The 13,004-nt window shown below is 33.3% G+C and overlaps 1 protein-coding gene across 2 annotated transcripts; it reads left to right on the forward strand.

The window, feature by feature from the left end:
- The first annotated feature begins 6,532 nt into the window (after positions 1-6,532).
- LOC128182996 (proline-rich transmembrane protein 1-like) lies at positions 6,533-12,563 on the forward strand. 2 transcript variants are annotated; one of them, XM_052851780.1, is made up of 5 exons: positions 6,533-6,560; positions 6,678-6,756; positions 10,448-10,629; positions 11,419-11,541; positions 12,231-12,563. In XM_052851780.1, exons 2-5 carry the CDS (start codon positions 6,711-6,713, stop codon positions 12,366-12,368), a joined length of 489 nt encoding a protein of 162 aa, XP_052707740.1. In that variant the 5' UTR covers positions 6,533-6,560; positions 6,678-6,710; the 3' UTR covers positions 12,369-12,563. The 2 variants fall into 2 exon arrangements, with proteins under 2 accessions (XP_052707740.1, XP_052707739.1); XM_052851779.1 differs by having other exon boundaries at positions 6,538-6,756.
- Positions 12,564-13,004: the final 441 nt, after the last annotated feature.

Here is a 13,004-nt window from a genome sequence, read left to right on the forward strand (position 1 = left end):
AACTGGGAAATTGGGCATACAAAAAACAACTTTGATATGACCCGTGGAACAAACCAGGAGGTAAAAGGTGTTTTTTATTTGACCATTTGATGCCTTTTAACAATAACTTTAATATGTAGATTAGAAAAAGAAATCCCTAGGGCAGAAGTGTAAGAAAATTGTAAAAAATGTGCAAAATTGATACATTTAAAGCGAAATCCCATAGGGTCCTATGTTAAAAATTAACAAACTTTGAGATGACCCCTTAAACAAACGGTGTGGTAAATGTCTTATTATTTTTATTTTAATAATTATATCAGTAGAAATTCATGTAAAAATTTGCATCCAAAAATCTAGGGCAGAAAAAATTAGACCCGGCCTCGTTAATTGTTTTCTTTCTAAGTGATCAACTCGATATTGTATTTTCTATCCTGCTATCTTTTTCTAGATTTCCGTTTCTTTCGTCCTTCTTTCGTCCTTTTATCTGCTCCCCATTTTACTTTTTTGTTAAATTCAAACTATGCACACACAATTACCAGGCAACACGTGGACAAGTTTTAATAACCTATGAATATACGCAATGTGCATTCTATTTTGTTAACGTCAACCTTTTTCTGATTTATTTCTGAGAGCTTCAATTTGAATTCGGAATAATGTGTACTGATGTGAATTAATCAAGAATGCGTCAGGGTGTTTTGAGTTAACCTTGAAAAATCAACAATGCACAGGAAATGGTTTCATTAGATAATGAAAGCCAATTTACAGCTTTGCGATCTTGGAAATTCCTTATTTTTAAAAAAAATTGCGTATTATGCACGTGCTTCGTCTTGTGCAGTCTTTTGAACTGCTTTCTTCCTCATAATATCTATTTCTGATTCTTGCTCACAAAGGTATGCTAACTTTATTTAATGTCAGACAGATGTTTTATTTAATGTATGCATGTGATACTTTGCGATACCGTTAATGAAAGGTCAAACAATAACTCAAACTCCATTCATATGACAATCACAAACGTCCCTATATTAAGAACTGTTCATAGGATGTATAAGATGATTTTTTTTATTCGATGTGTGATACAATTACAAAAACACCATTATATGATTTTGTAAATCATAGAGTGAGCATATACTTGTCTTCAATTATTAAATCACATGTTCATAGAATGGAGCTTTTTTAACAATGAAAAATCAATTTGTGCTATTCGGCAAAATGCTACATGTAAATGTTTATAAGCAAGCATTACAGAAACGACAATATATAACAAAGTTTATGCTTTGTACTGCACAACAATATACTCCAGGCAGAAGTGGTGTGAATCAGATGTGGATATTAAAAAACTCTAAAGAATTATTAGAAACTTTGAGGTGACAAAATCTTACCAAAATCAAGAGCATCAAAACGTATGATTTTTCAACGCTTTATACAATCATTCCCCATGACAAATTAAAATCTAGGCTTTTTGATATCATCGACAGTTGTTTCCTCAGTAAAAATGAAAGTCATAAACATGCTTACCTTGTCATTGGAAATCTAAAATATTATTTTGTAAATAACCATTCTGATTGCACACACAGTACTCTGAAGTTGACATTAAAAAGATGCTTGAGTTTCTGATAGACAACATCTATGTCGTTTTTTGAAATCAAGTCTTCCAACAATCTGTTGGAATTCCCATGGGTACCAATTGTGCATCATTGTTAGCAGATTAATTTTCGTATTCTTATGAAGCAGAATTTATTCAAAAACTTGTACGTGAAAAAAATAAACCACTCGCCGTGGCCTTCAACTCAACATTCAGGTATATTGACGACATTTTATCAATTAAAAATTGTTATTTCCATACTTACGTCGATTCGATATATCCCAGTTAACTTGAAATAAAAGATACCACAGAGTCTGCGTCATCTGCTTCATATTTTGATATTTTACTGGACATGGAAATTGATGTAACTTAACAACAAAACTTTATGATAAACGCGATGACTTCAATTTTTTCTATAGTCAACTTTCCTTACTTATGTAGCAATACACCTTCATCACCTGCATATGGTGTTTTTGTCTCTAAGTTGATTAGATACGCAAGGGCATGCTCTTCGTATGAACAGTTTCTAAGACGAAGCAAGCTACCGACAAACAAGTTGATAGAACAGGACTATGAAAAGTCTCGCTTGAAGTCATCTTTTCGTAAGTTCTATGGTCGATACAACAACCTTGTCAGCGAATGCAATCTTCCACTGGGTCGCATGCTGACTGACGTTTTTCATACTAATTGTTAGACCATAATTAATCACCAAATTTTTTTTCCCGATTGCGACAAATTAAAGAGCACACGGCTCTTTCACATGGTGTGACCGGTCAGCAGAGGATGCTCACTCCTCCTCGGTACCTGATCCTACCTCTACCTATCTTGAAACTTTCATTTTTTTGAATGAGAACATGTTTTGGGGCAATGCATGGATTATCTGTGTATGTTTTGTCACCACAATCAGTGATTCCCACTTCCAATTCACTTTAAATGCCTCTCTATCTAACCATTAGATAATTTAAAAATAGGACCATACCAGCTTAAATGAGTAAATGAATAAATAAACAGTTGAAAATATCAGTTTGAAACAGAATAGAATTATAATCATTTAATTTATTATGATAATTCTTAAATAGAAATATGCAATATGCCTAATGATTCACTATAAAGCTTAAATGCTTATTTGCAAGTCCAATAGCATACTAAAACAAGAGGCCCAGGGGCCACATCGCTCACCTGAGCAACAATTGCCTAAATTCTGATCAAATTAGCATTACAGTATCAAAATATCTTGACAACTAAGTACAGTAGGTCTTGCTGAAAAAAAAATGAAAATCTGCCAATTTTTTCCACCTCTTTTTTTTTGGTAAATACCAAGCCCTCTTTGTTGTTTTAACTGTAAGAAATTTTTTCTCTATTCCTATGTAACCCCCCCCCATTTCGTGGCCCCACATTTCTTTAGGGAATCATGCATGTTTTAATCAAACTTAAATCTGCATAACCTGTGCTTTCACACTAAGTACTGAGTTTTGGACCGAAAACTTTTCCATAATATTTTTAAAGATTTTCTCTATAAATTCCTATGTTAAAATTCAAACCGCCATCATGGCCCCGCCCTACCACTAGGGACTGCGATTTTGAAAACTTGAAATTACGCTACCCGAGGATGCCTCTACACAATTTAAAGCTTTTCTGGCCGAATAGTCTTAAAAAAAAGATTTTTAAATATTTTCTCTATATATCTATGTAAAAATTCATCCTCCATTGTGGCCTCACCCTACCCCTGGACTATTATTTAAACAAACTTGAATCTATACAATCTGGGGGTGCTTCCACTCAAATTTGGGCTTTCCTGGCCTCAAGTTTTGAGAAGAAGATTTTTAAAGATTTTCTCTATATGTAAAAATTTATCCCCTATTGTGGCCCCGCCCTATCCCAGGGACCATGATTTGAACAAACTTAAATCTACATTATCTGAGGATGGTTACACGCCAATTTGAGCTTTCTTGGCCTAAAAGTTTTTGAGAAGAAGATTTTTAAAGATTTTCTCAATATATTCCTATGTAAAACTTGATTCCCCAATTGTAGCCCCACGCTACCCCCGGGGAATATGATTTGAACAAACTTGAATCTACACTATCTGAAGATGCTTCCACTCAAATTTGAGCTTTGCTGGCCTAATAGTTTTTGAGATGAAGATTTTTAAAGATTTTCTCTATATTTTCCTATGTAAAACTTGATCCCCCAATTGTTGCACCACCCTACCCCCGGGGACCATGATTTGAACAAACTTGAATCTATTGAATCTACACTACCTGAGGATGCTTCCATTTTAATTTGAGCTTTTCTGGCCTAATAATTTTTGAGAAGAAGATCTTTAAAGATTTTCTCTATATATTCCTATGTTAAACTTGATCCCCCCTATTGTGGCCCCACCCTACCCACAGAGACCATGATTTGAACAAACTTGAATCTACACTACCTGAAGATGCTTCCATTTTAATTTGAGCTTTCCTGGCCTAATAGTTTTTTAGAAGATTATCAAAGATTTTCTCTATATATTCCTATGTAAAAATCCATTCCCTCATTGTGGCCCCACCATACCACCAGGGACTATGATTTGAACAAACTTAAATCTACATTATCTGAGGATGCTTCCACTTTAATTTGAGCTTTTCTGGCCTAATAGTTTTTTTCAGAAGATTTTTAAAGATTTTCTCTATATATTCCTATGTAAAACTTGATCCCCCAATTGTGGCCCCACCCTACCCCCTGGGGACCATGATTTGAACAAACTTGAATCTACACTATCTGAGGATGCTCCCTTTTTAATTTTAGGTTTTCTGGCCTAAAAGTTTTTGAGAAGAAGATTTTTAGAGATTGTCTCTATATTTTCTTATGTAAAACTTGATCATCCTCTTGTGCCCCTATCCTACCCCCGGGGACCATGATTTGAACAAACTTGAATCAACACTACCTGAGGATGCATCCATACACGTTTAAGCTTTTCACGCCGAATAGTTTTTATGAATAAGATTTTTGAAAAATACCATCAAATTTTCAATAATTCTCAATTATCTCCCCTTTAAAGAAAGCATGGCCCTTCATTTGAACAAACTGGACTCCCCTTCACCTAGTGGTGCTTTGTGCCAACTTTGGTTGAAATCTGCCTAGCGGTTCTTGAGAAGATGAAAATGTGAAAAGATTACAACGACGACAACGACGCAAGCGACGACAACGACAGACAACGGAAAAATTGTGATCAGAAAAGCTGACTTGAGCCTTTGGCTCAGGTGACCTAAAAAGTCTTGAAAATGCTAAATTGAAAGTAAAAAGGAACCGACTAGACTTTTTTTAATTTGAGTCAAGATTTCTGACACAAACTGTGAAAATATATGAGGAACAACTTTACCAATGAATGACAAGTATTTTAAAAATAATTCCAAAATCCCTTCGTGACTCTTTTATCACAAAAACACACTCTATTTCTACAATGCCCCGCTTCAATTTTTCAGATTCAAAAGGAACCGCCATCTCAATATCTAATGTGAACAAAACAAGCACATTCCGATCCCGGATGTAGTAAATGACAGAAACATATGAGGAGAAAATATTTCTGAAATACTTATTTTCTAAAATTTGTGATTTTTCTTATTCTTTTCTATAGATTCTACTGTACTGAAAATCGCCATTGTGATAACAATATGGCCGCTATGCAAATTAGTAAAATGTACACCATTTCTCCATATGATGAATTGTGGAAACAAACAAAAAAATGCAGGGGATGAATACTTTTCCTGCAAGAGAGAGAAAGTTAAGCGAGGTAGCTTAAACAGAAAAGATTTCCGATGGAGATTGCAAATGCTTTCAAAAATTCAATTATTAGCAGAAACAATTCCTACAGTATAGGAGTCTAGGCTATGGAGGGCAAAGAAATTTCAATCTGCAATATAAAAAAGGATATAAAGGCTAATAGCACAACAATAAGTTAAACGAATCAATAAGGATATACGCCTAACATTTTTCTTAAAATAATGATGAAAGGAAAAGGGTATTCATTTTTCATGAACACCCTAAGTATAGGGGGCAATGGTGTCATATATGTTAAGCAGAAGAAATATAATGCAATTCCTTGATAATAGAGGCGAAATAATTATGGCAATCAAAAAATCTCAGAGGTAGAAAGCACATTGAATCCTACCTTGCAGTTCAGTCTGATAATTTTAAGAAAACGACAAGCAAAAAATATCTAGAAATGCAAACATCTCAGCTCAACCAGTAAGATTTATGACCTTAACAAGGAAAATGTTTGCTGAAAGAAAACGAAAAAGAACCCCTAAAATATTGGCTTTACGACAATGTCTTTTGCACTGAATAAAAAAATTGGTTTTTATTGTCCCAAGACGGATGTTTGCACGTTTTTGCGATACCAATGAAAATAGGACCTCAAGAAGAAAAAGTGATAATGTACAAAGACATTTCAAATATATATTATTCAAATGCATTGGATTTTAACCGTAATAAAATATGAAGATATAAAATGAATAAATAATTCAAAGAGAAAACTGAATGGCTGTATGTGATAGCAACTTTCTCAAAACCAAACTTTAATAAAGTTGTCAGTGTCAGCTACAACATTCTTATATCTCTCTGACCAAGTTATAAAATGACGTATCTGATTTTTTAAATTCACTTTCTAATCTTACCTTTATCAAGTAAAATCCACGCTTCATCTAATTTGAATTCCTATAGATCTAGAAAAGCTATCAATTTAATACAATAACAAGAAACAGATTTTCCATTATATTGAAACAATGAACATTTTAGTTACAACCTTTTATTTCTACAACGTCGTATTATTCTTGTTAAATGTTAAAATCTCGCTATTCCTTCATGTAATGAAAAGATACTTCTTCCTTTTTTGTGATTGGTTAATTTTTTTAGCTCGGGGCATGCTTTTTAATATGATTTACTACATGGGCACTTTAAATAACTAAAATTTACATTCCCATTTGCAGTAGCGTCTCTTCTGATTCTCTGTGAACAGTTTCCTGTAGTCTGTATATTTTGTTTAATCATTGCTCACAATTGTTTGCTCGGCAAACAATATCCAAGTTCAAAAACTTTGCATAATTTTATGATTATCTGATCACCAATACCTTTGTATCAACAGAATTGGAACCAACACCAATATCCAAATTTAAACATGCAGAACGAAAGAACAGGAAAATCCTCGAAAATAGAAATGGGGCGTAAGTAAAGCTTTATTTATTGCATTGTATCTCAAAAAGGTTCATTCAAAAACGCTGCTATCATATTTAAATTGACAATATATATTAGAGTTTGCAATATCAGTACAATGTAAGGTTTGTTTTTGTTTGTCCCATTTTCGATTTCCTTAAACATTCATTTCCCCTAAATTTCATTTATTCATAATTGTTGGTTTCAAAAGCCTCAGAAATATTAAAGTTAGCTCTCGTACACATTGTAAACAGTCTTTGAACTAGATGAAGACTATATGAAATCAGAAACATTTGGCATTGGGTGTATCAGTAAAAACAAAATTTTACAAACGTTAACATGTTCTTTCTTTGGAATTCATGCATATTAAAGCGGTCGCAAATTGACATAATGTAATGTGCATTCCATTTACCATTTATTGCAAAAACTGGTGACCTATGCCGGTTTGGTTCAATAAAACATCTATCTGCATGATTTGTCGCGGAAAAAAATGCAACGGATTAAAAGCTGGTTAGTCCGATTTGATATCAAATTTTGTGCACGTTTTAAAAAAACGATGGATATGCAAAGTATATGTATAATAAAGACATTGCAGTAATTTTCCAAGTCAATTAAGCCATATTTCAATGAAAAAAAAATTTGTTCAAAATTTCTTAACAAAACAAACGACATAGAAGGGTATCGCTTTATTTCGCCTTATGTTACAATCACCCCTGACGTCAAGACGGGTATGATTGTATTACGACTTTGACATCATTATAAATAAAGGTCGTACTGTTCCGGCAAATTACAAATAAACACGTGTACGATTTTTTTTTTGCTAACATTTCTGAAGTCTGCTTTGTTTACAATCGATGCATGATATGCGGGTTAAATCATTCGTGGAACGGAATGAAATGGTTCCCTTTTCTAAAAATCCCATGAAGCATTTAGGTTTGTTTTTTCGTTTGCTCAAAAAGATTTTTTTTTTTACATTGAATAATATTAACTTTGAAAGGAGACCAATTTAATTGGTGTGACTAGGAGAAAGTCCATAACTTTCTGAGATAAATGGTTTGTATGGACAATTAATTGATACTGTAATAGCAAAAAATCGGACCAAGCAGCTTTCACAGGATGAATGACCATCTTTAAGTCCTCCTTAAAGATAGCTTAAAGGTGTTTAAAGGTAGCTTAAAGACGATCTTTAAGCCACCTTTAAGCTACCTTTAAGCTATAAGTATTGCTTAAAGGTGGCTTAAAGAAAGCGTAAAGATGGCTTAAAGGCAGCTTAAAGACTATCTTTAAGCCACCTTTAAGCCACCTTTAAGGACAACTTATAGGTCCTTAATGTCCAAACTTCTTTAAGCCACCTTTAAGCCACCTTTAAGCTACCTTTAAGCCACCTTTAAGCCATTAAAAAAAATTTAATTCAATATTGTGCTTAATTTCCAACAAAATGTATTAACTTTATGAAAGAAAAGGTATTAAAACGGTTTTTGTTCTAGAAAGAAAAATGAAAAAAAAACCACAAAAAAAACCGGCCACGGCGAGAATTGAACCCGGGACCCTTAGTTTACTAGCATCTCCACACATCCTCTGCGCCACGGCAACTTACATATAAATAAGCGTTTTTATATCCTATATGTCAGTGGATATTGAATCACTGTATTGAATGTGTTTACTTTAAAAAGATTTTGACAAACCATTCAGTTTGTAACAATCAATTATATCTAATTTATAAATTACATGCATGCATGTATTTAGAATGAAATACGGAACTTGGTCTTCAGTGAACAAAAATATATTATACCTAAATGGAAACCGTTAGGTTCACTATAGTAGGCTTTCTTAGTTAATAAATTTAAACCGAGTAGATATACGTTCATCTAATTTATAACTATAAAAATGTAAGAAAGAAAATGAAATCATTTCTTTTATTAAATGCATTGATACTATTAGGGTATTTGTTCAATTTCCCGCAATTTCCCGGTTTACATGATCGCGGCGCCGTTCCAATATGTTTAAATATTTACATGTAATTGTATGTACATGTACATGATTTTTAAACTATCAATTCTATAACAAACAAAATTACCAATTACCGGTGACGTATTTACTGCATGTGACAATTGCAAATGACTTGTACATACAATTGAAATGATGTGCCAGGCCGGGTATATTTGACATATTTACCCTTATACATATATTTAAATAATCAACCCCTATTTATGATCACCGGTACATTAATTAATTAGCCTCAAGATTTTACTCTTACATACATGTATCGTTAATTTGTAGACGTAACATCTTTGAAACCCAGAGCTAGGAAATAATACTTTGAAAATGAATTACAAATGTAAATTAACTTTTATTCACTAGACTTATCGTATACTCGTACATACTAAGATTCAACGCCTTTAGAAACCCTGACGTGCACCTGGGCACACGACACACCTGTTGTGTATATCTTGTATATTCTGTGTTAGTTCCAGGGGTTTTCTTAAGTTGGAAAAACAATAGACTTTAATTAGATATACACAAACATGCACCTGGGCACACGACACAACTGCTGTGTATATCTTGTATATTCTGTGTTAGTTCCAGGGGTTTTCTTAAGTTGGACAAACAATAGACTCTAATTAGATATACACAACCGAACAAAACTTTGTCTAGACAAACAAAGCAGTAATATCCTGCCCGATATAACAAAGGCAGTTGAGAGTCTTTTCATCTTTAACATGTATCTAGCAGATCTAGAGTTAGAAATAATGAAAAATGAAAAAAAAATACAAACCTTAAACCGATTAACAAATTAAATCATGCATTTTTGGTTCATTATCTTTATTTTGTTTAATAACCGGATGAACTGAGAGAGAGAGAGAGAGAGAGAGAGAGAGAGAGAGAGAGATTTTTTTCACCGATTAATTTATAATAGGAAACAAACATACTTTAATTAGTTTTATGCACATATTAAGATACAGAGACTGCGCTCATACCTACAATAATTTTGAAACCCCCAAAAATCATAAAGAATTTTATAACGGCAATCTGTGTCCATCAGAGCGGTGCTGATGATAGCGATCTGTGTTTAATGGAGCGACGATTAAAACCGCCTGGAACACCTCCCCCCCCCCCCATTCCTTGGAAATTATATTATCACTCGGATGACCCCCTTCCATCTCTATAAAAGAGCTTTTGCATTTAATATATGTTTTTTTTGTGCAGCTTGATCAATATTGACTTAAAGGCCACTTAAAGACAGTGTAAAGGCAGTGTAAAGAGAGCGTAAATGCCACTTAAAGATGCTTAAAGGTGGCTTAAAGGTGGCTTAAAGGTAGCTTAAAGAAGTTTTGACATTAAGGACCTATAAGCACTTGCTTAAAGGTGACTTAAAGGTGGCTTAAAGGTTGTATAGCCTTTAAGCTCCTTTAAGTCACCTTTAAGCCACCTTTAAGGACTTGCTTAAAGATGGTTTTTCGCCCTGTGTTTAATATTATGATAAAATGCGGGATTTCATTTCACTCATAGTCTCATGGCTGATTTTGAAACTTCGTGAATTTACTTCTATGAAATATTTTCCTTTTTTAACAATGTAAATACTATCTAGATCATGAATTGACTGTTTTAAAAGAAATATTTATCATCGATGCATTTTATTAGTTATTTACCGCCTTGGGTTAAAGTCGTCTCATGAATAATGGTTGTATTTTTTTTTATTAGCGCCACCTGAATATAGCAATTACTCAAATCCAAATGATGAACCTAATGGTAAAGACAAGAACAAAACTAATTGTAATCTAGATGGTCCCTATCCGGGAAAGCAGTACCTCTACCCGGATGTTGCAAAATATCCGGGAAACGAGAACCAAGGCACCCAAGGCCAACCACTCATGACAACAGGGGTACTGTGCAGTATAAAACTAAAAAGTATAATCACAAAACATTATTTGGTAAACTCAGTAGTTTTGTTTGGTTTTGGCCCACGCTTAAATCTATTTTCATCTTAAGTTTTTAATAAAATTTATTTACTCTTGATCACCACAATTTTTTTCAAATTTCATCCATCATATGATATATAAATAACGTGGAACTCGTGTAATATCATGACACCTCAGGCTGGAGAACCCGTTCCTGTGAAAGGGGTTGTCAGATCATGACATGACCATATAATTTTTTTAACATTGAATTCCTGTGTCTTTTTTTTCAATATGAATGAGAGATGAATAAACATTTAGAGAAGAAAATGCAGCTGAATATCAAAGATATCATGACTGTTTTTTTTTTCAATCAGTTTCCGGAGGGGGTGGGTTGTTCTTAAAGGGCTAAATGCGTTATTGTGCATTCGTCTTCCCTTGGACATCATTTACTTTAATTATAGTTATTAACACAATTCACATACCCTGTAATATATTTTAATTTATTGTTTTAAAGTTATTTATCAAAATTAAGGTTTCATAGGCTTCAGGTAAAAGGGGGAATGATTCTTACCACAGGACTCTAAAATGAAGCTTAAGCAAATACAGACTTTCAGTGGTACTTCGGTGACCGTTAGTCACCTGTCTCTCGTTCAAGCTTATTTTTCATTTTTTTTTTATTTATATATATTTATTTAAGTTATGCTAAACTAGCTTAAAATCCTTTTGTTTTGATAAATTGAATTTAAGTTGTTTTGTTTAACACTAATTAAACAGGTCACACAACCTGAGGCAGTCCCCTCGGTCTCTTCACACAAAAGTATGGTCGGTGCGGCAATCCTCTCGTGCTTGTGCTGCTTCTGGCCGACGGGAATATTTGCCATAGTCGCTGCATGCAAGGTGATTTATTGTTATTGTGTTTTTTAAACGATATGGAACGAAGTGCAATAAATTTTTAAGAGGATCTTAGTATCTCTCGTACTACTGAATATTGACGTTGGCACAAGGCCAAGTAAAGTGTATATCTTTAATACTTTTTTTAAAACATCTGATATTCAGATGGTGATCATAAACTTCGAAATTATACGTGCTATAGCTCTCCTGATTTGAAAGCTCAAGTAGGAATATCTTATCACATTTAGTCTGTAGTTCATCTGTCTCTAAATTTTCGCATTTTCGACTTCTTCCCCAGAACCACTGGGCAAATTAGAAATAAACTTGGAACAACCAATTTTTGGAGAAAAAGGATTTGTCTTGTAAAATGGAAGGCCGTGTCCCCTTTCAAGAGATAATGGTTGAAAAATAATGAAAATCTGATTGTATTTTTCAAAAAATCTTGTCTCTAAATCTAATTGGCCTGCAGAACAGTAACCTGTGTGGAAGCATCCTCACTGACAGGTAGTTTTAATTCAAGTTTGTTCAAATCATAATCCTCAGGCATAGGGTGTGGCAACAAGAAGGGGGCACTTTTTTCATAGGTTTATAAAGAGAAATCTTCTTTTAAATCCCTAGTCGGCCAATACAAGCTGTAACTTGTAAGCTGTGTTTTAAATCTCATGTATTAATTGTCTCAATTTTTTTATTTACAGGCAGAAAACGCAGCAGCGAGAGGTGATGCTATTGAAGTCACTGTTCAGTCAAGACTCGCGCGCAGATTAGTGATTATTTCTGTACTAGTGGGACTGATTTGTGTCGCGCTTGCTATTATAGAGATTTTTCTTCTCTAAAACTTTCTAATAAATTATTGAATGAAACCATCAGACACATCGCCTAGTTAAACATTACTGCTTTAAAACTATTCATTTAATTTGATTAATTTGAACATGCAAAAAGCAAAACATATTTTTGGATATAAATCCCTCAAAATTGTATTTTCAATCAAACAAAATTATAGATCTGTAAAAATTAATAAAAAAGAAATATGTGAATACCTGAAATTTCTATTTCTACGCAAGGAATTAATGTCCGCCTGAAATTGCGAGAAGCACATTTTACCTATTCTTAAATATTGCTAGTTCTGTTCTTAAAATGATTCATTCTATCTAAAGATTTCTTCTGCATAAAAATTTGTGTATCAAGATGTACTAAAAAGATGGCTAACTTTTTGAAAGTTTTTTTAATTTATGATAAATTTCTTAAAATGACTTACATTCGGATATTACGATTAGAAAGGGGAATACATCTAGAAAATATTTAAATGACACTGCAATGTCAGCAAAGTAATGATACTATATGTCCAAATAGATATTCATTACGTGTAACATTTGTGGATATAAATATTTTGGAATGAACTAAAACTTGCAGTTTTATGGATACTCTAACTCCATCAACACAAAAAGCCACTATACATTGCACTTTGATAA

This window comes from Crassostrea angulata, chromosome 5 (genome assembly GCF_025612915.1).
Source record: "Crassostrea angulata isolate pt1a10 chromosome 5, ASM2561291v2, whole genome shotgun sequence".
Lineage (NCBI taxonomy): Eukaryota > Metazoa > Mollusca > Bivalvia > Ostreida > Ostreidae > Magallana > Magallana angulata.

What these genes read in the sequence shown, in the direction of transcription:
- LOC128182996 (XM_052851780.1), top strand. Translation starts at nt 6,711, where the DNA reads ATGCAGAACGAAAGAACAGGAAAATCCTCGAAAATAGAAATGGGGC. An exon ending in CTCGAAAATAGAAATGGGGC is followed by an intron (nt 6,757 to 10,447) that starts GTAAGTAAAGCT and finishes TTTTTTTATTAG; the next exon opens with CGCCACCTGAATATAGCAAT. An exon ending in CCATAGTCGCTGCATGCAAG is followed by an intron (nt 11,542 to 12,230) that starts GTGATTTATTGT and finishes TTTTATTTACAG; the next exon opens with GCAGAAAACGCAGCAGCGAG.